This window comes from Ovis aries, chromosome 3 (genome assembly GCF_016772045.2).
Source record: "Ovis aries strain OAR_USU_Benz2616 breed Rambouillet chromosome 3, ARS-UI_Ramb_v3.0, whole genome shotgun sequence".
Lineage (NCBI taxonomy): Eukaryota > Metazoa > Chordata > Mammalia > Artiodactyla > Bovidae > Ovis > Ovis aries.
The window spans coordinates 209,389,238-209,415,452 of NC_056056.1; the positions used below are offsets into that span (position 1 = coordinate 209,389,238).

The 26,215-nt window shown below is 46.3% G+C and overlaps 2 protein-coding genes across 4 annotated transcripts in view; one reads left to right on the top strand and one right to left on the bottom strand.

The window, feature by feature from the left end:
• LRRC23 (leucine rich repeat containing 23) lies at window positions 1–20,356 on the bottom strand. 2 transcript variants are annotated; one of them, XM_012175501.5, is made up of 8 exons: window positions 20,133–20,356; window positions 6,568–6,740; window positions 6,374–6,483; window positions 5,716–5,969; window positions 4,771–4,901; window positions 3,118–3,254; window positions 860–1,158; window positions 1–306 (listed from the first exon to the last, which is right to left on the bottom strand). In XM_012175501.5, exons 2-7 carry the CDS (start codon window positions 6,688–6,690, stop codon window positions 885–887), a joined length of 1,029 nt encoding a protein of 342 aa, XP_012030891.1. In that variant the 5' UTR covers window positions 6,691–6,740; window positions 20,133–20,356; the 3' UTR covers window positions 1–306; window positions 860–884. The 2 variants fall into 2 exon arrangements, with proteins under 2 accessions (XP_012030891.1, XP_004006972.1); XM_004006923.6 differs by lacking the exon at window positions 20,133–20,356 and adding an exon at window positions 7,234–7,299.
• The window catches only part of SPSB2 (splA/ryanodine receptor domain and SOCS box containing 2), a 10,142-nt gene continuing 3,677 nt past the window's right edge, over window positions 19,751–26,215 (top strand). For both annotated transcript variants that reach the window (XM_060414233.1, XM_060414232.1), the window contains exon 1: window positions 19,751–25,459. In XM_060414233.1, the coding sequence (XP_060270216.1) occupies window positions 25,376–25,459 (84 nt within the window). In that variant the 5' untranslated portion in view covers window positions 19,751–25,375. The remainder of the gene's footprint in view (window positions 25,460–26,215) is intronic.

The following is a 26,215-nucleotide window of genomic DNA, read 5'->3' on the forward strand; positions in this document are numbered from 1 at the left end:
TATCCCAATGTCTCTTTATTGGAAAAGCGAACTGTTCCTCACACCCAGGCTCCTCCGCAGATGCTTCACGCAGCACCCGGGGCCTATCCAGGCCTGGCTCCCTCCAGACCTGCCCCCGGGGCTGCTTGCCGCCTAGTCACCGCTGCCCAGATGCCTGTGAGGAGACTTGGCGGCACGCTGTGATGAATTCCCAGGTCTGGGACAAGAGTGGGCATCTTCCTGTCTCCAGATGAGGGGGGGTGTAAGTGTGGGGCGCCCCCTGACTGGGGTCTTCTCAGTTTGGGGGGCCAGCGTTCCCCTGATCACCTGGAGGAAGAAGGTAGAAGCCAAGCCTCTGGGCACCTGCACCCCTCCACTCCCCCCACCACGCACCCCGCCTCTGCCCCACTGAAGTGCCAGCTGCCACCCTTCCCTGGGCTCACAGCCTCTGTCTCTTTCCACCTCCTTCTGCCCTCCTTTCCTCCTTCTGCCCCTGTCCTGTCATTTTTAGCCTCGGCTCTTTAGTACAGGATTTTCTTCTCCTGCCTTCTTCCCTAGGCCCAGTCCTCAGACGCTGCCTCCAACCCACCCCACCAAAGCCCCTGACCCAGCCTTTCCATCAGGTGTGGTTGCCCAGCCACACACTCATCTCTGCCTGCCACCCCATTCTCGGGGCTTACTTCTCAGGCTTTCTGATATATCACCTCTGCCTCTCTCAGCTCCTCCCAGGCCCTTCTGGTTCTTTCTCCTCTCCGTGAGACACCCAAGACTCCTAACCCAGGTCTCCCCAAGTCTTCTCCTTGCCTCTGCCTTCCCCAGCCACCTCCTCCCTACAGCAGCTCCTCAGCCGGTCTTCCTGCCTTCCCGCCCCCTTCCTTACTGTCTTTGGAGGCCAAGGGAACTGGCTAGGTGGATGACTGGTCCAGTTCCGACTCAGGTTCGACCTCGGCCTCTTGCTCCTGCTCCTCTTTCATCCTCTGCCGGATCTCCTCGGCCTCAGCCCGCTCCTCCTCCTCATAGAATTCCTTGTCCAGGCGCTCCAGATGAGGAATCTGCACCAGGGCCTCCTGGCGGTAGTCGTTCTCATCGGTGCATGGATTGTCCAGCAGCACCAAGGCTCGCAGCCTGGGTAGGTCCCGCAGCTTGGCAAGCTCCCCCAGGTCGGCCACCATGTTGCCCCTGCCGGTATAGGCAGGAGGGGTTCACCAGGGAACGTGGGTGTCAGAGGCCAGCTGCCAGGCCTGGGGCCTCACGTGGCGGAATCTCCTACAGTTCCTCTAGAAACATGGCCTCCATGGACTGGCCGGATTTGCTGCAGACAGAGGTGCTGGGCAACCCTGCTCCAGTCTGTTCCACCCTGGGGAACCCTCAGTGCCACAGTCTGTTCTGTAATGTGTCGTGTGTCTCCTTCTGGAACAGCAAACCTAGGTCTCAACCCTGTCTTGTAGCTGAAGACGAGGGAGGAATCTCCCTCGTTAGACGAATCTTCCCTTGTTAGACGGAAGGACAGGCTTCCATCTAACCAGAGAGGTTAGACGGTGGGACCAGAGCCAGCGAAGAAGAAACTGGGCTCTAAGCTCATGGAGACGGTGCTGTCTGGGTGCTCCCACAGGAAGGAGCCCAAAAAATAAGCTTCCCCCCAAAGCACCTCATTGTACTGTGCATGCATGCATGCTCAGTTGCTTCAGCTAGTCCCCCCTCAGTGGTCCACCATCTCTGTTTCAGCTACAGACATTTTCACGATCACCCTGAGGGGCAGGTCCTAACCTCAGCTTCATTTTATAGGAAACTCAAGTGTGTGTTAGTCACTCAGTCGTGTCCAACTCTTGGTGACCCCATGAACTGTAGCCCACCCGTCTCCTCTATCCATGGGATTTCCCAGGCAAGAATACTGGAGTGGATTGCTGTGCCCTTCTCCAGGGGATCTTCCTGACCCACGTATTGAACCTGTGCAGATTCTTTACCATTGAGCCACTGGGGAAGCCCCCATTGTATGGTACTCTGTGTTTATGTTCATGCTCTTGGCTCACAGCTTTGTGAAATCAGGCTTAAATGTTTCAGCCCTATCTCAAGGGAGGGGCTGAACCACGCACAGTGTTTCTTGTGGGGAGTATAACATGCAGTGTGTGCTGGACTGTCCTTGTTTTCAGGTCTCTGGCCCCAGAGGCTCCTCCCAGTCACTGAGACAAACCCTCCCTCCTACACTTACTTCCAAACACCCCTGGTTAATAGCCACTGAGGACGGTCCATTATCCCTATCTATACCATTAACTGCAGAAGGAAATGGCAACCCACTTCAGTATTCTTGCCTGGGAAATCCCATGGACAGAGGAGCCTGGCAAACTACAGTCCACGGGGTCTCAGCTAAACCAACTTAGCATGCATACCATTGACAGGCAAACAATACACCCTCCACTGTACCAAGATGGCACAGGTGGCACAGACCAGGGTGGCAGAGCTAATTCTAGGAGTCAGGGCAGAACTCTGGGCTTCAAGGTACAACCACCACTCCTTACTCGGAGACTCTCTTTCCACTGCTGTCCTCAAAGAAGATTTGGCCTTGGTGACTAAACAGGCAATTTCCTTACATCTTTGCAGGAGCTGCTGCAGTAAAGTCTCACCTGATCCTCAGTGCCTTTCCATCTAGAGATTTTCTTCTAATGACTCCCCTTGCCTCAAATCTGAGCACACCTTGGGTTTGAAATCAGATGGGGCCATCCCTTACAGGGGAGACTCAGGAGAAGAGAGGCTGGAAATCAGAAGGGGAATTGGGGCTCAGGAGATGGAGAAGAGCAGTGGAAACTTATATGGGATGGAGCTAGACTGTGAGTACCTTTAGAACAGGAACCATCTCTGATTCCTTCAGATGGTTCCCAGCACAGCACAAGGCCTGGCCCATAGCACATTCTCAGTATGTGAGTGGAATGAATAGGATTCAGGAGTCTCGGGCTATAAAGGTTCCAGTGCTGCATGCATTTAAGACTGATGCAGAAGACAGTCAGGAAAGGAGGGATGAGGACAGAGGATGAGGGGAGAATCTGTGAGTGGGCTGGAACTGGGGGACTCGGACCGGAGAAGAACGCAAGGTCCAAAGTAGCTCCAGGGGTAGGGGCGAGGTGGGCCTGGAGGGATGCATACCTTAGGTTGAGGTACTGCAATGACTTCATTTCCTTGGAGAAACCACTCAGAGTCTCAATCTGGTTGTCTCGAAGATGCAAGGTAGTGAGATTGCTTAGGTTCTCCAAGCCTTCCACCTTCTTCAACATGTTCTGGGCCTAGACCCAGGATACAGTAGATAGATTGGGAAAGGGGGGCAGGGGGGAAGAGGAAGAGAAATCAGAAAGAGATGTGGCAGGGCTTCCCTGGTAGCTCAGTGGTAAAGAATCTGCCTGCCAGTGCAGGAGACATAGATCAGAGAAGACCCCACATGCTGCAGAGCAACTAAGCCCACCTGCCACAGCTACTGAGTCTGTGCTCTAGAGCCTGGGAACAACAACTACTGAGCCCAGGCACCCTAGAGCCTGTGCTCCACAAGAGAAGCCACCACAGTGAGAAGCCCTTGCACCACAACTAGAGAGTAGCCCCTGCTCGTGGCAACTGGAGTAAAGCAATGAAGACCCAGCACAGCCAATAATGAATTGTGTGTGTGTGTGTGTGCACGCGTGTGCATGCCAGTCACTCAGTTGTGTCTAATTCTTTGAGACCCCCTGGACTGTAGCCCACCTGGCTCTTCTGTCCATGAGGATTCTCCAGGCAAGAATACTAGAGTGGGTTGCCATGCCCTTCTCCAGGGGATCTTCCCCATCCAGGGATCAAACCCAGGCTTCCCACATTGCAGGCAGATTCTTTACTTAGATTTGCAAAACAGCAAATCTAAGAGGTAGAGAGGGTGAGAAAGGGGAGTGGAGGTGAGTAGAGATCCATGTAGATAGCAAAGAATCCAGGAGAAGCTTTCAACCAAGAGAAAGGTTAGCAGTAAATCCTACTATCCAGCCCACCACAGCCACCTCTGATGAAGGAGATGCTTCAACCCACCCCCACTACCCCCCAGCCCAAGAGCCTCACTGCTCCACCAAGGAGACATGGCTTCAGCAGCATTTTGGAATGAAGAAGCTCAAGGGCTTAAAAGACTAGACACAGGACCTTCCCTGGTGGTCCAGTGGTTAAGACTCCCAACGCAGGAAACACAGGTTTGAGCCCAGTTTGGGGAACTAAGAGCCACATGCCGTGTGGCCCAGCCAAAAAAAAAAAAAATTAAAAGACTAGACACCTAAGTGGCCGCCTTAGCCTGATGTCTGCACCTCAGTTATGCACATGGTGTCCCAACCTATATCAAAGCAAACTGTCTCTATGTCATCCACACGCTGTGTATTGTTAGCCCTGTTAATTGGTGAACACCTTGTCTATTTGGATTTTGCATCCTCACAGCAAACGCTTGGTGTTTGGAAATAATGTCAGTTATCATAAGGATGAAGTTAGTAGGTGAGTCCACTAGAAGCCAGGCTTCCCTGGTGACTCAGTGGTAAAGACTCCACCTGCAGTGCAGAAGAGGATTTGATCCCTGGGTCGGGAAGGAGGATATATCCCCTAGAGGAGGATATGGCAACCCACTCCAGTATTCTTACCTGGAAAATCTCATGGACAGAGGAGCCTGGCCAACTCCTCTGTCCGTAGCATTGCAAGAGTCAGACACGACTTGGCAACTAAACCACCTACAAAAAGCTGGTATCCTGGCCCCCCAGGACAGTGCCCCTTTTCCAGAACCCACCACCCTGTGACCCAGGGCGCTACCAGGAAGAGGTTCTTCAGCTTAGGGAGGTTGATTCCCTGGGTGCTATTCAGTTGGTTCCCCCGAAGCTCCAGCGTGTGCAGGCTGATCAGTTTTTGGGGATCCAAACCTGTCACCATGTGGATGCGGTTCCCTGAGGAGAAGGAGGGTGTGAAGGGTTCAGAGGGCCACCCTGAGTGTTCAGCAATAGAGCCTCTGCATCACCTTCTCTAATGCCAGGTGGATACGAGGAGGGCCACCTCCAGATGTAACACCCACAGGGCCTTGGGGCGATGGGATCCAAGGGCCCAAGGGATGTGCCCACCTAAGTCTTTGAGGCATGAATGAGGCGTGCCCCACAATCCATACAGCTAACTCCCTCTCCTCCTTCAAGTCTTCGCTTAGGTGTCAACTTCCCAATGACATTTGTCCTAGCCAACCTGTTTGAAATCGCCACCTCCCCCCACCCATTTCCTTTACCCTGATCTATTTTTTCCATTGTACTTTTCTCCTTTTATTTTTTTGTTCTTTTTTAGCACTTATCTCCTTTTAACATACTTTATAAAAATTTACTTCTTTATTGTGATCGTTGGGACTTCCCTGGTGGTTCAGTGGTTAAGACGCCACACTTCCACTCAGGGGCACTGGTTCGATCCCTACTTGGGGAACTATGATCCTGAATGCTGCATGGCACCGGCCAAAAAATAAATAAAATTAACTATTGTGATCATCGATGATTGCCTGCCTTCCCCGACTAGAACGTAAGCTATGCAAGAATAGGGAATTTCTTTGTTTTGTTCACTCCTACATCTCCAGCACATAGAACTGTCATCGTGAACCACCACGGGTGTCTGAACGAGGGAGTGAATAATGTAGGTTGCTATGTCGCACAGCCAAGGGCCATGCTGCCCACTGCTATTGGCCCCAGGCGAGAAAGGAATTGTGCGAGGCCCATCCTAAGGCCCCACCTTTGAGATCCAGACTGGCCAGACGAGGATGAGAGATGCCCTCCATGTCGGTGATCTGGTTGTAGGCAAAGCTGGCGATCTGCAGGTAGGGCAGTTCGTTCAGGGCGGCACTCCGAAGCTGGTTGCCATCGGCCTTGAGCCAGAGCAGGTGGGTGAGGTAATTGAGTGGGGACAAATCTGTCAAGTGGTTTTCAGAAACATCCACGTATCGCAGATGGATGTAGGAACGCAAGAGGTGGATGTCTGTCAGATCCCTAGGAGGTGGTAGAGGCCAGGTCAGGGTTAAGAATCCAGCAAGGGCTGTCGGAGGTGCTAAAGCAGAGGGCAGCGTGAAGATGGCTTAGAGTGGAGAGAAGAGCGACTAACAGATGGGCGAGTCGGGGAGGGGAAGCAGAAGGTGGGTGGGCTCTCAACTCTGAAGGACATGCGAGAGTCCAGCTGGAATCTCCACCCCACCCTATCCCCTTACGGCCTCCAATGCCGCAGGCCAGCTCTGATGCAGGGGGTCACAGCGTCCTGAGAAGTAGACTCTATCCTTCCCTCTTAGCTGGCCCAGGATGACAGAGATCCAAACTCAGCCAAAACACCCATGATGGAGGGTGAGAAAGGAGACTAGGCCCCACAACCTCGGCCCGCTTCTGGCCCCCCATAAACACACCTGTCTTTAATCTCCAGCTTGACGTAAGCATGAGCCAGTCCATTACCCGTCTTGCAGAGCAGAGAAAGCCCTTCCTTCATCATGTCCTCTGTGAGGGGTGTGGATATCCACTGCAGGAGGAAGCGGACTCAGGCTTGCCTTTCCAGCCCAACCCCAGCCCTTAAGCCCAGACCCCTCCGTTTCCAAGTTCTCACATCCTCGGACTCCTCTCCCTCCTTCCTGTAGTCCTCCCACTCCTCTGTCTCCTTGTCATCATCTTCCCTTTCCAGATCATCCTGGTCTGGCTCAAAGTCTTCCAGGTCATCTTCATCTGACATTTGTCTTCCCTGCTGAAGGCTCTGGAGTCAGATCAGGCTGGGTCCTCGCCCTGAGAGAGATGATCTCAGTGTTAGCCAATGCTTCCTCCCTCACCTCCATTAATGGGTACCCCTTCCATCACCCTATCACCACCCTCCCAGATCTCCTGCCAGCCATGCTTCTTTCCTCATCCCTGTGAACATCGCATTTTGACTCCCAACCTCCATTTCATACTTCCCACCAAGGATGCCTTCCCCTTGGATGCTCTCCGAGGCCCCCACGACATTTTCTGCCCCTCTCAGTGGCTCCAACTCCTCCACCAGCTAGTTGTCCAGCTTCCTGGACTCCCCTTTCGCCAGTTCTTTCCACTTCTGCCTGAAGCCACCTTCTTCTCCAGAATCCCCTACCGACCTCACTTCCCCTCCCTTTCCATCCCTGACCCCTGCCCGAGTCGTTTCTTCTAACTCTCCCATCCCACGTTTCCCTGTCCCCTCCTGGACACCAGCAGGTCATGCAGGCTCCAACCCTCCCACTCAATCCTCTTTGGCAGAAGGGACACAGACCCTGGTTCTGCTCAACCAGAAGCTGTCGCGGAGAGGTCTGGCCCCGAGAGAGAAGGGCTGTCTGGTAGAGGGCAAGAGAGAAGGAGGCGTTGTATACTGCTGTTATGGCAACGGGGGACCGGGCACTAGGCTCCCGCAGCTGGTAGCCGTTGAGAGGAGCTGCGAATAACCAAACTGAAAATCCGCCGCGAAGCCTGTGGACCAGTAGTTGCCCGGTGACGAGCCCCGGTTCCCAGTCCTCGGAACCCGGATGGGGCGCGGTAATTGGCCCAGGGCTAAAAAGCCAGTGGGCGTGACTTACTTAGTACACTGAGGGGAGGGGGCAGAGGGCGGGGCTAGCCAGTAAGTCACCTGAGACCTTAAGGAACTAGACTACCTCAATGCAGGAATACTGTGAATTCAAAAGTAACTCATTCCCTGAAGCAAAAGGTGGACGAATACCGAGAGCTAGAAATACCAAGATCTGGTTCCCTCACCTTCTCATAGGTCCCACCCATTGATTATTTTCAAGTAGACTTTTGGCAGGTGGCTTCATGGAATGGAAGGAGCCCAGGCCCAGTGTTATCTTAAGCTCTGTGTTGGAGTCTTGACAGATCTGCAATTTACTAGCAATTTACCAGCAAGTTACCTAAGACTCCACTTTTCCCATCTGTAAAATAGGTTTATGGGTACCAACTGATAGAGATGGAGTAAGAAGAGTATGACTTATGCTGAAGCACTCTATGGATTGCTGAATCCAGCGTGGGACCATTCTATCCTCATCATTTGATGCAAACCTTTTGTGTGATATGAAGGGAGAAAATCCAACAGGAGCCTAGGATAATAATCCTCATCCAACACAGTCATATAAATAATAATCGAGAGATTTCCCTGGTGGTTCAGTGGTTAAGACTCTGCACTTCCACTGCAAGGGGCACAGGTTTGATCCCTGGTTCGGAAACTAAGATCATTAACATCGTCATCGACAAGAACCAATACAGCCACACCCAGGCACTCAGTCTGTGTGACTTGTTGAAGGAGATTGCAAAGAGAGCTTGAGATGCAACAAATATTTCTGGAGCGCTTGTGCCAGACAGCACGTGAGATGCCTTTGCAAGTGCTACTGAATCTCCACCCCAGTCCTGTGAGATAGCTACTTGGGAGAAGAGGAAACTAAGGCTCAGGGAGATTAATATTTATGACACAATTCCTACCTAGGGGGAGGGGGCATGTTATCAATCCTGTAGAATCTGATGTAGATACGGCAAGGTCACAAGGTAAGATACCATGTGATTGTTAACTTACAGACTATATAACAGGAAAAGCAGTCTGATGGAGATTGTGGTGAGTTGAAAATCGGAAAATGTCACCTCCTGCCCTGTCCTGTTCACTTAGTATCATGGTACTCCTTGTTGTTGTTGTACAACTCTTTGCAACCCCGTGTACTGCAGCACACCAGGCTTCCTTGTCCCTCACCATCTCCCAGAGTTTGCCCATGTTCATGTTCATGGCATCAGTGATGCCATCCAGTCATTGCATCCTCTGATGCCCTCTTCTCCTGCCCTCCATTGTTCCCAGCATCAGGGACTTTTCCAATGAGTCATCTATGCACATCCTATGACCAAAATACTGGAGCTTCAGCTTCAGCATCAGTCCTCCCAGTGAGCATTCAGGGTTGATCTCCCTTAAGATTGACTGGTTTGATCTCCCTGCTGTCCAAGGGAGTTTCAAGAGTCTTCTCCAGCACCACAGTTTGAAGGCATCAATTCTTTGGCATTCTTCCTTCTTTACGGTCTAGTTCTCAAAACTGTACGTAGCCACTGGGCAGACCACAGCCTTGACTATTTGGACCTTTGTTGGCAGAATAATGTGTCTGCTTTTCAACATACTGTCTAGGTTTGTCATCACTTTCCTGCCAAAAAGCAATCATCTTCTGATTTCATGGCTGCAGTCACTGACCACAGTGATTTTGGAGCCCAAGAAGAGGAAATCTGTCACTACTTCTACCTTTTCCCCTTCTGTTTGCCATGAAGTAATGGGGCCGGATGCCATTATCTTAGTTTTTTTTTAATCTTTAGTCTTAAGCCGGCTCTCACTCTCCTCCTTTGCCCTCATCAAGAGGCTCTTTAGTCCCTCTTCGCTTTCTAGCATTAGAGTTGTATCATCTGCATATCTGATATTTCTCCCACCTATCTTGATTCCAGCTTGTAACTCATCCAGCCTGGCATTTCTCAGGATGTGCTCAGCATATAGGTTAAACAAACGGTGACAGCAGACAGCCCTGTAGTAATCCTTTCTCCATCGTGAACTAATCAGTTGCTCCATACAGGGTTCTAACTGTTGCGTCTTGACCTGCATACAGGTTTCTCAGGAGACAGGTAAGATGGTCTGGTATTCCCACTTCGCTAAGAGCTTTCCACAGTTTGTCATGATCATGATACCAGCAAGGTTTTAAAGTCAGAGTCACCAGGTTCCAAACTTACTCTACCACTCAATAGCTGGGTGCCTCAGCACATTGTATCATTTTACTGAGATTTCATTTTCACATTTATGAAATAAGGATAAACATGGCCACCCCCAAGGAGTGCTGCTGTTTAGTTGCTCAGTCATGTCAGACTCTGCGATCCCATGGACCGTAGCCCTCCAGGTTACTCTGTCCATGGGATTTTCCAGGGAAGAATACTGGAGTGGGTTGCCATTTTCTTCTTCAGGTGATCTTCCGGACCCAGGGATGAAACCCCTGTCTCCTGCATTGGCAGGTAGATTCTTTACTGCTGAGTCACCAGGGAAGACCCTTTCTGATAATAGCCATTATCAAATAGCCACAAAATTATTATTTTAATTTGTATTTTTGATTGTCAGTGAGGTTGTTTCTTTTTATTAATATATGTCTATGTATTTGTCTGTATTTATTTTACAAAATTCTTTTTCATGTCCTTTCTCATGCTCCTGAGTCATTCACTAATTTTTAAAGTTGCTTTGTAGGAGCTCTTTATGATTTGAATTTTAATTGTGGTGGAAACTGCCAGTTGCTTACCTGATATGCATTCTTCTCTTCTTTCTTACTAACAGAACTGTTCTTATGGAGAAGGAAAGGGCAACCCACTACCATCCATGGGGTCGCAAAGAGTCAGATACAACTTAGTGACTAAGCACGCACACCTAACTTATAAACAATACTTGGTCATTGAAAAATAGCCTTACCTGTGTCAACATATGTAATTCTTCAGCTCTGTGATGTCTGCTTTACTTAAAATTGATTGGAAAAATTGTTTTAGTCTTTTTGTATTTAATCATATAAAATGCTTTTTAATGTGTGCAGATATAAAGCAAATAACTTAATTATTTAAATATTGTTCCAGTCCAGAATATTTAGGTAATATGGTTGTCATTAATGATAAATCTTGCTGAAATAAGTTACAATTTACTGCCACTAATAAAACATCATAGCAATATTAAAAAAAAAAGAACTGTTCTTAAATAATTTATATAAATGAAGTTTTACAACATGTAGTTCTTTGTGTTTGGCTTCTTTCATTCATGTTTTCAAGGTTCATCTGTATTATAGCTCATATCAGTACTTCAGCCCGCTTAATTGCTAAACAGTATTCTATCGTATATCTGGTTTATACCAGATTTTGTTGTATTGCTTCATTCACCAGTTAGTAGACATGTCCTTTCAATTTTTTGGCTATTATGAATAATGCTACTATGAACATTCATGTAGAAATTTTTGTATAGCTGTATATTTTCATTTTTCTTAGTTATATACCTAAATAATATCAATGCAAAAATAATACTGAGTATCAAAATATTGAACTCTATGGATGTGAGAACTGGACTATAAAGAAAGCTGAGGATCAAAGAATTGATGCTTTTGAAGTGTGGTGTTGGAGAAGACTCTTGAGAGTCCCTTGGACTGCAAGGAAATGCAACCAGTCTATCCTAAAGGAGATCAGTCCTGAATATTCTTTGGAAGGACTGATGCTGAAGCTGAAACTCCAATACTTTGGCCACCTGATTCAAAGAACTGACCCATTTGAAAAGACCCTGATGCTGGGAAAGATTGAAGGTGGGAGGAGAAGGGGATGACAGAGGATAAGATAGTTGGATGGGCATCACCGACACAATGGACATGAGTTTGAGTAAATTCCAGGAGTTGGTGATAGACAGGGAGGCCTGGTGTGCTGCAGTCCATGGAGTCACAAAGAGTTGGACACGACTGAGCAACTGAACTGAACTGATGCTGAAATTAATGGATTCAAAAGGAGGACATGATTCTTTGCCACATTAAATATTCATTCATTAAATATTTACAGTTTTGGACTTCCCTGGTGGTCCACTGGTTAAGAATCTGCCTGCCAATGCAAGGGACATGGGTTCAATCCCTGGTCCAGGAAGATTCCACATGCTGCTGGGCAACTAAGCCCATGCCCCACAACTACTGAGCCTGTGCTCTAGAACTGGAGAGCCACGGCAAGAGAGCAACCCCACTTGCCACAACTAGAGAAAGCCTGAGTGCAACAAGAAGGACCTAGTGAGGCCAATAATAAATAATTTAAACATTTAAAAAATATTTATAGTTTCAATATATTCATTCATTTATTCAAATATCTATATTGAATGCTTACTATGTATTAGGCATTTTGCTAGAAGCCTGAAATAAAATGTTACATGAAAATCCCCAGGAAGAAACTATTTTCGTTTGAAAAATCTATTACAAACAGAACTGGACCTCAGATATTTTAGCTTAGTTTGTTGGCAGCTTTTTCGCTATAAGTGGAATTGTAAGTGGATCATACGTTAACTCTATATTTAACCTTTTGAGGAACTTGCCAAGCTTTTTCCAAAGTAGCTGCTCTACATTACACTTCCACCAGCAGTTTTTGAGGGTTCTAATTTCTCCATATCCGGGCCAACATTTGTTATTATTTGTTTTTGATTGTAGCTATCCTAGTGGATGTGAAGTGGTATTTCATTGTGGTTTTGATTTGCATTTCCCTGATGACTAAAGATGTTAAGCATCTTCCGCAAAAGTGGGAAGCAGACGATAATACTGAAAATATTATGAAGCTATCATACCAGCTCTGAACTGTGTATCTCCAGACTTATTTTTTAAATATTTATTTATATTTATTTATTTGGATGAGCCAGGTCTTGGTGGTGGTAGGCAGGATCTTCCATCTTCGTTGTGGGATGCAACCTCTTTGGCTGTGGCATGCAAACTCTTAGTTATAGCATGTGGAATCTGGTTTCCTGGCCAGGAATTGAATTTGGGCCCCCTGCATGAGGAGCACAGAGTTTTAGTAATAAGATCACCATGGAAGTCCCCAGACTTATTTTTTATACGAGAGAAAAATTGGTAAGCCACTGGATTTGGAGGATCTATGTTGCAATTCTTCCCCCCGCCCCCCCCTTTGGCTGAGCCACATGGCTTGCAGGACTTTAGCAGCTTGTGCTTAGACACTCAGTTGTGTCTGACTCTGCAACCCAATGAACTGTGGCCCATAAAGGCTCCTCTGTCTGGGATTCTCCAGGCAAGAATACTGGAGTGGGTTCCCATTTTCTTCTCCAGGGAATCTTCCCAACCCAGAGATCAAACCCAGGTCTCCTACATTGCAGGTGGATTCTTTACCATCTGAGCTACCAGGGAATTTATTTTATTTTCTAAAATCAATTTATTTATTTTAATTGGAGGCTAATTACTTCATAATCAGTTCAGTTCAGTCGCTCAGTCATGTCTGAATCTTTGCAACCCCATGAACCACAGCATGCCAGACCTCCCTGTCCATCACCAACTCCCAGAGTCCACCCAAACTCACGTCCATTGAGTTTGTGATGCTATCCAACCATCTCATCCTCTGCCATCCCCTTCTCCTACCACCCTCAATCTTTCCCAGCATCAGGGTCTTTTGAAATGAGTCAGTTCTTCGCATCAGATGGCCAAAGTATTGGAGTTTCAGCTTCAACATCAGTCCTTCCAATGAACACCCAGGACTAATCTCCTTTAGGATGGACTGGTTGGATCTCCTTGCAGTCCAAGGGACTCTCAAGAGTCTTCTCCAACATCACAGTTCAAAAGTATCAACTCTTTGGCGCTCAGCTTTCTTTATAGTCCACCTCTCACATCCATACTTGACTACTGGAAAAACCATGGCCTTGACTAGACGGACCTTTGTGGACAAAGTAATGTCTCTGCTTTTTAATATGCTGTCTAGGTTGGTCATAACTTTCCTTCCAAGGAGTAAGCATCTTTTAATTTCATGGCTGCAATCACAATCTGCATTGATTTTTGAGCCCCTCAAAATAAAGTCAGCCACTGTTTCCACTGTTTCCCCATCTATTTGCCATGAAGTGATGGGACCAGATGCCATGATCTTCGTTTTATGAATGTTGAGCTTTAAGCCAACTTTTTCACTCTCCTCTTTCACTTTCATCAAGAGGCTCTTTAGTTCTTCTTCACTTTCTTCCATAAGGGTGGTGTCATCTGCATATCTGAGGTTATTGATATTTCTCCCGGCAATCTTGATTCCAGCTTGTGCTTCTTCCAGCCCAGAGTTTCTCATGATGTACTCTGCATATAAGTTAAATAAGCAGGGTGACAATATACAGCCTTGATGTACTCCTTTCCCGATTTGGAACCAGTCTGTTGTTCCATGTCCAGTTCTAACTCTTGCTTCCTGACCTACATATAGGTTTCTCAAGAGGCAGGTCAGGTGGTCTGGTATTCCCATATCTTTCAGAATTTTCCACAGTTTATTGTGACCCACCCAGTCAAAGGCTTTGGCATAGTCAATAAAGCAGAAATAGATGTTTTTCTGGAACTCTCTTGCTTTTTCCATGATCCAGCAGATGTTGGCAATTTGATCTCTGGTTCCTCTGCCTTTTCTAAAACCAGCTTGAACAATCAGGAAGTTCACGATTCACATATTGCTAAAGCCTGGCTTGGAGAATTTTGAGTATTACTTTACTAGCGTGTGAGATGAGTGCAATTGTGTGGTAATTTGAGCATTCTTTGGCATTGCCTTTCTTTGGGATTGGAATGAACTTTTCCAGTCCTGTGGCCACTGCTGAATTTTCCAGATTTGCTGACACATTGAGTGCAGCACTTTCACAGCATCATCTTTTAGAATTTGAAACAGCTCAACTGGAATTCCATTACCTCTACTAGCTTTGTTCATAGTGATGCTTCCTAAGGCCAACTTGACTTCACATTCCAGGATGTCTGGCTCTAGGTGAGTGATCACACGATCGTGAATATCTGGGTTGTGAAGATCTTTTTAATATAGTTATTCTGTGTATTCTTGCCACCTCTTCTAATATCTTCTGTTTCTGTTAAGTCCATACCATTTCTGTCCTTTATTGAGCCCATCTTTACATGAAATATTCCCTTGGTATCTCTAATTTTCTTGAAGAGATCTCGAGTCTTTCCCATTCTGTTGTTTTCCTCTATTTTTTTGAACTGGTCACTGAGGAAAGCTTTCTTATCTCTCCTTGCTATTCTTTGAAACTCTGCATTCAGATGCTTACATCTTTCCTTTTCTCCTTTGCTTTTTGCCTCTCTTCTTTTCACAGCTATTTGTAAGGCCTCCTTAGACAGCCATTTTGCTTTTTTGCATTTCTTTTTCTTGAGGATGGTCTTGATCCCTGTCTCCTGTACAATGTCATGAACCTCCATCCATAGTTCATCAGGCACTCTGTCTATCAGATCTAGACCCTTAAATCTATTTCTCACTTCCACTGTATAATCATAAGGGATGTGATTTAGGTCATACCTGAATGGTCTAGTGGTTTTCCCACTTTCTTCAATTTAAGTATGAATTTGGCAATAAGGAGTTCATGATCTGAGGCACAGTCAGCTCCTGGTCTTTTTTCTTTTTCTGACTGCATAGAGCTCCATCTTTGGCTACAAAGAATATAATCAATCTGATTTCGGTGTTGACCATCTGGTGATCTCCATGTGTAGAGTCTTCTCTTGTGTTGTTGAAAGAAGCTGTTTGCTATGACCAGTGTGTTCTCTTGGCAAAACTCTATTAGCCTTTGCCCTGCTTCATTCTGTACTCCAAGGCCAAATTTGCCTGTTACCCCAGGTGTTTCTTGACTTCCTAGTTTTGCATTCCAGTCCCCTATAATGAAAAGGACATCTTTTTGGGGTGTTACTTCTAAAAGGTCTTGTAGGTCTTCATAGAACCGTTCAACTTCAGCATCTTCAGAGTTTCTGGTTGGGGCATAGACTTGGATTACCATGATATTGAATGGTTGGCTTGGAAATGAACAGATCATTCTGTCGTTTTTGAGATTGCATCCAAGTACTGCATTTTGGACTCTTGTTGACTATAATGGCTACTCCATTTCTTCTAAGAGATTCCTGCCCAAAGTAGTAGATATAATGGTCATCTAAGTTAAATTCACCCATTCTAGTCCATCTTAGTTTGCTAATTCCTAGAATGAGGACGTTCACTCTTGCCATCTCCTGTTTGACCACTTCCAATTTGCCCTGATTCATTGACCTAACATTCCAGGTTCCTATGCAATATTGCTCTTTATAGCATCAGACCTTGCTTCTATCACCAGTTCCATCCACAACTGGTTGTTTTTGCTTTGGCTCCATCCCTTCATTCTTTCTGGAGTTATTTCTCCACTGATTTCCAGTAGCATATTGGGCACCTACCGACCTGGGGAGTTCATCTTTCAGTGTCCTATCTTTTGCCTTTTCATCCTGTTCATGGGGTTCTCAAAGCAAGAATACTGAAGTGGTTTGCCATTCCCTTCTGCAGTGGACCACATTCTGTCAGACCTTTCCCCCATGACCCACCCTTCTTGGGTGGCTACACACAGCATGGCTTAGTTTCATTAAGTTAGACAAGCTGTCATCCGTGTGAGCAGATTGGCTAGTTGTCTGTGATTGTGGTTTCAGTCTGTCTGCCCTCTGATGCCCTCTCGCATCACCTACTGTCTTACTTGGGTTTCGCTTACCCTGGACGTGGGGTATCGCTTCACAGCTGCTCCAGCAGTGCAGCCGTTGCTCCTTACCTTGGACACTTTACAATATTGTAGTGGTTTTTGCCATACACTGATATGAATCAGCCATGGGTGTACATGTGTTCCCCATCCTGAACACCCCTCCCACCTCCCTCCCTATCCCATCCCTCAGGGTCATCCCAGTGCACCAGCCCTAAGCACCTTGTCTCATGCATCGAACCTGGACTGGCTATCTGTTTCACATATGATAATATACATGTTTCAGTGCTATTCTCTCAAGTCATCCCACCCTCGCCTTCTTCCACAGAGTCCAAAAGACTGTTCTTTACATCTGTGTCTCTTTTGCTGTCTCGCATATAGGGTCATCGTTACCATCTTTCTAAATTCCATATATATGCGCTAGTATACTGTATTGGTATTTTTCTTTCTGACTTACTTCATTCTGTATAATAGGCTCCAGTTTTTTTCATCCACCTCATTAGAATTGATTCAAATGCATTTTTAATGGCTAATACCCCATCATGTATATGTACCACAGCTTTCTTATCCATTCATCTGCTGATGGACATCTAGGTTGCTTCCATGTCCTGGCTATTGTAAACAGTGCTGCGGTCAACATTGGGGTACACACTGTCTCTTTCAATTCTGGTTTCCTCGGTGTGTATGCCCAGCAGTGGGATTGCTGGGTCATATGGCAGTTCTATTTCCAGTTTTTTAAGGAAGCTCCACACTGTTCTCCATAGTGGCTGTACTAGTTTGCATTCCCACCAACAGTATAAGAGGGTTCCTTTTCTCCACACCCTCTCCAGCATGTGTTGTTTGTAGACTTTTTGATAGCAACCATTTTGACTCGCGTGAGATGGTACCTCATTGTGGTTTTGATTTGCATTTCTTTGATAATGAGTGATGTTGAGCATCTTTTCATGTGTTTGTTAGCCATTTGTATGTCTTCTTTGTAGAAATGTCTGTTTAGTTCTTTGGCCCCGTTTTTTGATTGGGTCATTTATTTTTCATACTAGGGAATTTATTATATCAGTTTCTGTGAATCAGGAATCTAAAACTATCTTAGCTGAGGCTACAGTTATCCAGTGGATGGACTGAGGCTGGAGATGGTTCAATGACATGGCTGTTGGAGGGACTGTTCCTTACCACATGGACTTCTCCATAGGATGTCCTCACACTTAGGCAACTGGCTTCCCTCAAGAGAGAAAGAGACTAAGATGGAAGCCCCTATACCATAACACACACCGCTCCCACTTTATTCTATTTTCAGCATCTAGTCACTAAGTCTAGGCCACACTCAAGTAGAGAGGAAATAGGCTCCACTCCATGAAGCGAAGAATATCAAAGAATTGGTGGGGGTGTATTAAAACCAACACACAGATACATCAACTTTTTGTTCTTTATAAATAGTGAAAATGTTTTCCTTTTCACTTTGTTTATACAGCATGTCACCTTAAAGAAATAATTAATCCTACCCTTACCTACTGATTTGAAATGCCATTATATATATATATATATATATATATATATATATATATATAAAATCCTGGATGATTATTTTCCATTGATCCATATGTAATATATTCAATATATAGCTATTTCTGCTCTACTGCTACACTGCCATAACTAGTTATTTTTCTCTGTATATAATTGATCCTATCTTATTAGTTCTAATAACTAAAAAGTCTATCTTTTGCATATGTGTTTCCCATTTTTCACATTCAAATTATATTCTAAAAACAAAATAGCATCTACAGCTGTGATGTTTAGGTAAATCTTTAACAACAGGCTCTCCAGCGAGAACAAAATGCCCTACTTTTTAGCAGGTACTGATTTTTCTCCTATAAATACTGATTTTAAGCTAGCAACTCCCAATGTGGTGTTTCCTCCATACAGATACAATCGAGATAAATAATTTCAGAGTATAAATAATAGTAAAACAGTTAAGGGATGAATTGTGTATCACCAAATTCATAGGTTGAAACCTTGCCCCCAGTACCTCAGCATGTGACTCTATTGGGGATCAGGCCTTAAAAGAGATGATTAAGTTGAGACCACTGGAGTGGGCCCAAATCCAATCTGACTGGTATCAGCCTAAGAAGAAGATATTTGAACACGGGAGGCAGGCACACAGAGAAAAGGACAGTGTGAGAACGTAGAGACAGGCAGCCTCCTACAAGCTAAGCACAGAGGCCTCCCGGGAAACCAAACCTGTTGACACCTTGCTCTTGCATTGCCCCTGAACTGTGAGAAAATAAATTTCTGTCGCTTAAACTACTTAAGCCTTTTGTTATGGCAGTCCTAGCAAACTACAAAAGGTGGTACAATAATTAGATTGTGATGAGTTTTCAATACTTTTTAAAAATTTTCTTTAAATTATGCTTGCACTTTTTTTTTTTTTAAATATGTGACCACACAGCACGGTGTGAGGGTTGTTGGTTCTTGGACTGGGAGTCAAACCCTGGCTCCTTGCAGTGGAATCTCAGAGCCCCAACCACTGGACCAGCAGAGAAGTCCACAATTTCATGTTCCTAAGTAACTTTTTTGAAGAAACTTTTAAATTTTTCTTTATTTGCTGTCTTAAGCCAGGCTCGTGCACAGTATGCAGGATCCTAATTCCCTGACCAGGAAACTGAACCTGTGCACCCTGCTTGGAACCACAGAGCCCCAACCACTGGACCGCCAGGGATGTCCCCAGAACTAATGGTAAATGTGCTTTTCAAAAGTAATTAAGGACACCCCTCTCTGTTCCTCCCTCCACTTTAAGAATCCCTGACATAAAGGAAGGCATAAAGGCATAAAGGAAGGACCAGCCAGCGGATATCCTCACTTATGAGTCACTGGAAAGTGGAGGCCTTAAGGGACATAAAGGTGAAGTTAGACAATCTTGAGCCAGTCTTTTAAAAACTACCAATGATAAACAAACGGGCATTGACTTGGCAAGCAGGACTTTTAATGACAGGCTGATGTAGGCTTGCAGAGTTTGAGAGGGTGGTTTTTATAACAGGCGAGCTCCTTTAGGCTGCAGTCTTTAGCATAACCTGGCTGTCTGCGACTTGTGGCCTCGCACCTCCCAGGTGGAGGTCACAGACTCTCCCGTGGTGAGGATCCCTAGATAGAGCGATATTGTCCACAGGAAGAAGAGAGAGATGGCGAGGTAAGGACAGTTTCTTGAGGGAGAGAGGAAGGGAGCCCTTTATAGGTACGAAAACTCCGGGTGTTAGCCTCGATAAGCGGATCTGCGGAAGCACCAGCTCTTTTACTCCCCTCTGAAGTCCAAAGGTGCAGCCGTGGCTTAAAGGCCCTCGGTTCCGCCCTGGGGCCTTTGTTCCGGCGCTTAATGTTCCAGAATCAAACGCCTGAGGGATGTGGGCGGGGGCGGAAGCTGCAAAGCAGCACACTGGGAGCGGGCGGAGCGGAGACCGCGTCACCGCTGCGGCCGCTAGGGGGCGCGCGAGCCCCTGCAGCCGCCCGGCCCCCGCGCCTGCGCAGATAGCCACGTACGTGACCGCCGCCCCCGGGAGTCCGCGCCCCCGCGTGTTACATAACCGGTTCCCTGGCGGCGGCGGGGGTGGCGCGTCTGGCTCGGAGAGCTGGGAGCGTTACCAGCAATCGCCATTTGGTCACCACCCTTGGGTTTGGCGCAGTGGCTTTTCATTTTTTGAGTCCCGACGCTGCCATTTACCAGCTCTAGTCACAGACAAGTCGGTTAGCCTTTCCGAGACCCAGTGTATAAACCTGTCAACACTGGGCCATCTTAGTTGTGTGGATTAAATGAGAGGTGATGGGGTTGCATCAGGCACACTTAAAGTGAGCTCAACAATTCTCAGGGCTTCCCTGGGGGCGCAGCGGTAAAGAATCCTCCTGCCAGTGTAGGAGACAGGTTCTATCCTTGGGTGGGGAAGCTTCCCCTGGAGGAGGAAATGGCAACTCACCGCAGTACTCTTGCGTGTCTCCACAGAATTCCATGGACCGAGGAGCCTGGTGGGCAACAGTCCAAGGGGTCGCAAAGACTTGAACACGACTGAGCACGGGAGTCTGCACACAAACACACCAATTCTCAGATTAAATAGGGTGGCAGGTCTCCAGGTACTGCTCCCCACCGACGGTGGGACTGGACTCTGCCCTTGGCCCTGGGCCTGAGCCTGACTGCGGTTCTAGTGTTTTGCTTTTCAAACTAGTGTTTTTAAGCTGCCTCTTTTCCGTATAACACGACCCACCTGAAGGCAATCTAACAGTTTCATCTGGCGCCCACCCAAAGAAGCAGCAGTTCCTTCCCGCGCTGGGAGGAAAATGGGCTTACTTAGCGAGGGCCATCTCCAACGTGGCACAGGAGTATGACCTCAAGAAATCACACGTGCAATTGAGATTCAATAGATGTGTGAAGACAGGTCATCAGGTTCTTCTGCTGTTACAGGGACAGCAAGGTACGTGTGAATCTTAAATCAGGAATGAGAACACACTAAACTTATTCCTGGAAGAAATGAAGCAGAAATAGGTGCCTCACAATGGCCATACATGGCAGAAAAGGAAAAAGAAAAACTTAGCCTTGTCATAGTTCACGCTTCGGCCAGACAAGAGGGCGTTGGGATGGAAGAATTTCACAACTAGCCAAGGATGGCATAACAGGTTTAGAAACCAGATATGTTCCAACCGTTTATGAGGCTGTATCTGTGGGGGAACCTACCCAGGACTACTAAGAAATATTGGCCAAAGCGCTGTCCCCCAGAATATAGCAAGGTTGGTATCTTCTGAGGGGGACTTGCCCGACTGCTTTTATGTTTCCAAACTAGTAGCTCAAGACCCTGGTTTAAAAGTAAGGAAAGACTTTGTGGGGGCTTCCTGGTGCCTCAGCAGTAAAGAATTCACCTGCAACACAGGAGAGTCGGGTTCAATCCCTGGGTCAGGAAGATTCCCGGGAGACAGAAATGGCAACCTGCTCCAGTATTCTTGCCTGGGGAATCCCATGGATAAAGAAGGCTATCATCTACGGGGTCTCAAAGAGTCAGACACGACTGAACAACAACAAAATGAGCTCGTGACCACCTCTTCCACCTCCTTTCCTGGAGGCAGTGAAGCAGTGTGTTTAATAAAGCCAGAGAGTTCTACAAAGATACAAATCCCAGTGTCCTTAAAAAAAAAATTTTTTTTTTTTCTTCTGTACTCCAGCATTTCAAATGCAAAGTCCTGGGTAGCTGCAGTATTTTTCTTGATTTGCTTTTACAGTCTACATCCTAGAAGCTAAGTTGGACATCAGAGAGAAAGGCCTTGGCTTTGTCATTGCCGCTCACAGGCAGCAATACCACTCTGCAGTCCCACACGCTTTATGAATGCGCTCATAAAGGCATTGAAGTTTTCTTCCCCCTAACATCACCCCATCCTTCGTTCTGCTGTAAGCGTGAAGTTCTGTTTCAAAGTCACATGCATGAGGCTGAGATTCCTCCTTGAGAGCCAGGGAGAGCTGATGCTGGGCTTAATGTGGTCATGAGTTGAACAATTTGAAGATGCTCCAATATTTCCAGTTGCATCTTTTATATTCAGCAGGCATGGAAACAAACCTCAGACAGTCCTTGCATGTTGGGAAGAATGTGTTTAGAACTTTAAGGGTTTTCTGTTGACAAGTGAAACTCACTGAGTGGCCTAGCAAGTGGATCGTGGTGGCTCTGTGGGAGAAACTGAAATACACGAAGAACAGAAAACCAGTAATAAAAAGCTGAGGAACTGATAAAGAGAAAGAACGGAACAGCTCAAATTTTCATAAACTTGTTAAAGCGTTCCATGCTGTAAATAACTGAACGATTTCATTTCTGAACAAAATCCCTCTGTGGCGAGAAACCTGAAAATTACATGTGGTTAAATCTATACATTGTAATTCCTTGTAACCCAACAATTCTGCACGTAAGTATGCCCCCAACAAAAATGAGCTGCCTAGGTCCATTAAAAGACTCCTGATAACTATACACAGTAGCTAAAGATGGAAACAGTTGTGGTATATCCATACAACATGCGTATGCCCTGGGCTCAGTTTTGTCTGACTCTTTCTGACGCCATGGACTGTAGGCCACCAGGCTCCTCTGTCCATGGCATTTTCCAGGCAAGATTACTGGAGTAGGTTGCCGTTTCCTCCTCCAGGGGATCTTCCCGGGCCAAGTCTCCTGTGTCTCCTGCATTTCAGATGGACTCTTTACTTGCTGAGCCATCAGGGAAGCCCACGCTTACAATGGAATATTCAAACAACTATCATTTCATGCAACAACATGGATGACTCTCACAGACCTAATGTTGAGGAAAAAACAGGTCAGACACAAAAGAATACAAAGAATACATACTGTATTGTTTCATTTGCAAGAAATCGATGAAGTCAGTTAGTCAGTTCAGTTGCTCAGTCATGTCTGACTCTGTCACCCCATGTACTGCAGCACACCAGGCCTCCCTGTCCATCACCAACTCCCAGAGCTTACTCAAACTCATGTCCATTGAGTTGGTGATGCCATCCAACCATCTCATCCTCTGTCGTCCTCTTCTCCTCCTGCCTTCAATCTTTCCCAGCATCAGGGTCTTTTCCAATGAGTCAGCTCTTCCCATCAGGGGGCCAAAGTATCGAGGAAGAGGTAAAGCTATCTATAGAGCTCAAGCAGGAGGTACCTTTAGGGGTGTTGTGTCAGGGCAAGAAGGAGCTGTCTGGAATGCTGGACATTTTCTTCATCTTTTTGCTATATATAAATATGTAACATTCCCTGAGCAGTTTCAGGGTAGTATACTTTGTATATGTTACATTTCAGTTTAAAAAAAAAGTTAAAATTACTCGCAGCATTGTGGGATATTTGACCTATTACCAGCAAATTGAGCAGTTCAAGAGTCAGCAGGAACAATTGGTGAAGAAGCATTGAAACCACCAACAGCTGAGCAGGTGCAGCTTCTCAAACTGAGCTAGATTTGGCCTTGGATTAGGCTTGGTATCCATCTACCAAGACATATCTTTATTTTTGTTGTCACAGTGGCAAGAATATCCAGGTTGAGTGGATGACAAGTGTTCAGGTTCACATCTTTCTTTTTCTTTCTGTTTATAATTTTTTCTTTTTCTTCTTTTTTTAATATATATTTGGCAGCGTCATCTTAATTGAAGCATACTGGATCTCTATGGCATCATGTGGGATCTTTCTGTTTAATATGTGTTCTTTCTCTTTAATTATAATAATATAAAGGACTTTCCTGACGGTGCAGTGGTGACGACTCTATGCTTCCAGTGCAGGGGGTGTGGGTTTGATCCCTTGTCAGAGAACTAAGAGCCCACATGGGGCATGACAGAAAGAGAAGAGAAAAGAAAATTATATTCTGTACATCATTGTATATGTACTGTCCTGTATTGTATTTTACATGAAGCTAACATATGCTGCAAAGAGTCTGACACAACTTAGCAACTTAGCGACTGAACATCTGCTGTACCTAATAGATGGGGTAAGTAAGGGATTTTCAAGGGCAATTTTAACTATGGCCCTTTCTTTCTCTACCCCCTAAAAATGTGAAGCGTGTAGCACAGTGTCTGGCATCCAGGAAGGACCTTCAGCCTGGACCCCCACCTCCTACAGCACACATGTGCTCTCTCACTAAAGCTGCCAATGACCAAAAACATTGTGTATGTAATCAGACTTGAATTGTCTGCTGTGCTGTGTCCTCCTTGTCTTCTTACTCTGCACACTCTCTCCAGGGCCCCTCTTGATTCTCGGAGTTCAACTCCTGGCTGATACACTTCCCAGATTTATATCTCTAGTCCAGGCTTCTCACTACCCCACCCCCCATCCCCAGGCCTGCCATTTTCTTTTTCTTTTCCAGACTTGCCATTGTCAAGCATGTTCTGGATGGTCCCACTGAGTTGTTCCGGCACCTCAAAAACCCGTCCTAAAGTGAACCCACCATCTCTTTCTCCCACCCTCCTGCCCAGTCCCCGATGGTTCCTCTTTCTGTCATCTCCACCTTCACTTGTGGCACCACCTTCTAACAAAGTCTTCCCGGCTAGAAACCCCCCTTTTGGATTTTCCTGGTGGTGTAGTGGTTAAGTATCCATCTTGCAATGAAGGGGAAACAGGTTCCCCTAGTCTGGGAACTAAGACCCCACATGCCTCGGGGCAACAAAATTCTTGCGCAACAACTACTGAGTGTAAGGAGAGCATGGAGAGAAAGAGAGCGACCAGGGCATTCAGGCAGGGAAAGATTTATTATAGAAGAGAGAAAATGACTGGCTTTAGAGAAAAACCAGTGCCCTCCCTTTACAGCCAAACCTTCTTAAACCCCGTCGGTGGGAAATTGTACCCTGAAGGGAGGGGGCCTTAGTTTATCTTTAGCCTACAGCTGGGGTCTTGTGATCATGTAGTCTGAGGGGTCTCACAGCTGGCTGGTCATGTAGTCTTGAGAACCTGGCACCAGCAGGGAAAAACAGGATATCGCTTTAAGGGAAAAATAGGATGCCACCAGGGCAATGTGGCCACTGTGACTTCATCCCTTGTTTGTCAGGTCACCACAATGGGCCATTTTTAAACTATACCCTATTATGAGCCCCTTGTGGACCCTAACACTGAGCCCACAAGCTCTAGAGCTGATGTTCCACAAGAGACGCCCCACCCGTGAGGTCAAAATGAAAAAAGGAAACCTCCCTTTCTCTCTTTCCTCCTCTTGGCCTTAGCATCTAATCAGTCACCAGATCTTGCCTTTTCATCAGTGTTTCTTGAATTCTTTTCTTCCTTATTTCAACTGCCCTATTCCAGGCTCTCAACACTTTGTCACCTGGGTCACTGGAACCAATCTTCTTGCTCCCATCTATTTCCCTTGAAGCCTGCTTTCCATTGCTGCCAGGGTGATCTTTCTAAAAGGAGTTTTCCACCATGTTCCTCCCTAGTTTCTTATGTGGCTCCCCATTACCCATCTGTCCTACCAGGTAACGTTTTCATTCTTAGGCCTCCTGATCTCACACCCACTTCCCTAGGCTTGTGTCTCAAGCTTCCGTTCTTGCTACAGAAACCCTGAAATCTTCCAAGCGCTACTGCTTCTGTTGGTTTCTTTCGTTGCACTGGGTCTTCATTACAGTGCTCGGGCTCCTCATTGCAGTGACTGCTCTTGTTGTGGAGCACAGGCTCTAGGCACGTGGGCCTCCGTGGTTGTGACACACGGGCTAAGTTGCTCCATGGCATGTGAAATCTTCCAGGACCTGGGATGGAAGCCATATCCCCTGCACTGGCAGGGAGAGTCTTATGTACTGTACCACCAGGTAAGTCCTGTATTTTTGTTGTTGTTGTTGTTTTTATGTTGACCACATAAACTGAATGTCTGCTTCATGCAGTGACTCTAATCCAATCTCTGTCCTGCAGAACCACTTGTCAGATAAATTTCTTGTCTTTTTTTTCTTTTTTGGCCACACTGTGTGCCATGAGGGATCTTAGTTCCCTAACTGGGGATCGAATCTATGCCCCCTGCAGTGGAAGCATGAAGTCTTAACCACTGGACAGCCAGGGAAGTCTCTTCCTGTCATTCTTAAAGATTCAATCCACTGTCATCTCCTCCAGGACACTTTCCTTTCTGAACTGCTTGATTCCTGGTTAGCAGTCCTATCCTTTTTACTCCCCTAGTACCTTCTAGATACCCAAAATTTTATCTAACACATGATAAACTGTTTTATAAATGTTCTTGTAACTTCCTTGAGGATTCACTGCTTAGTCCTTAGTGCTCAGCACACATGATTAAATTTGAACCAGAAATTGTTCTAAGTACTTTACTGAATAATCTCACTGAATCCTCGCTAGAGCCTATGCAGTAGATAAACCAATAGTATCTCCATTTTACAGAGAGAGAAACAGGCATGAGGAAGTTAGTATTGGCTCAAGGTCCCCTTCCTACCAGACTTCAGGCATTCACATCCAGGCAGCCTGGCTCCACAGCAGGTATTGCCACTATCTTATATTGTGCTGAGTCGCTCAGCTGTGTCCAACTCTTTTCGATCCCATGGATGGTAGCCCCACAGGTGCCT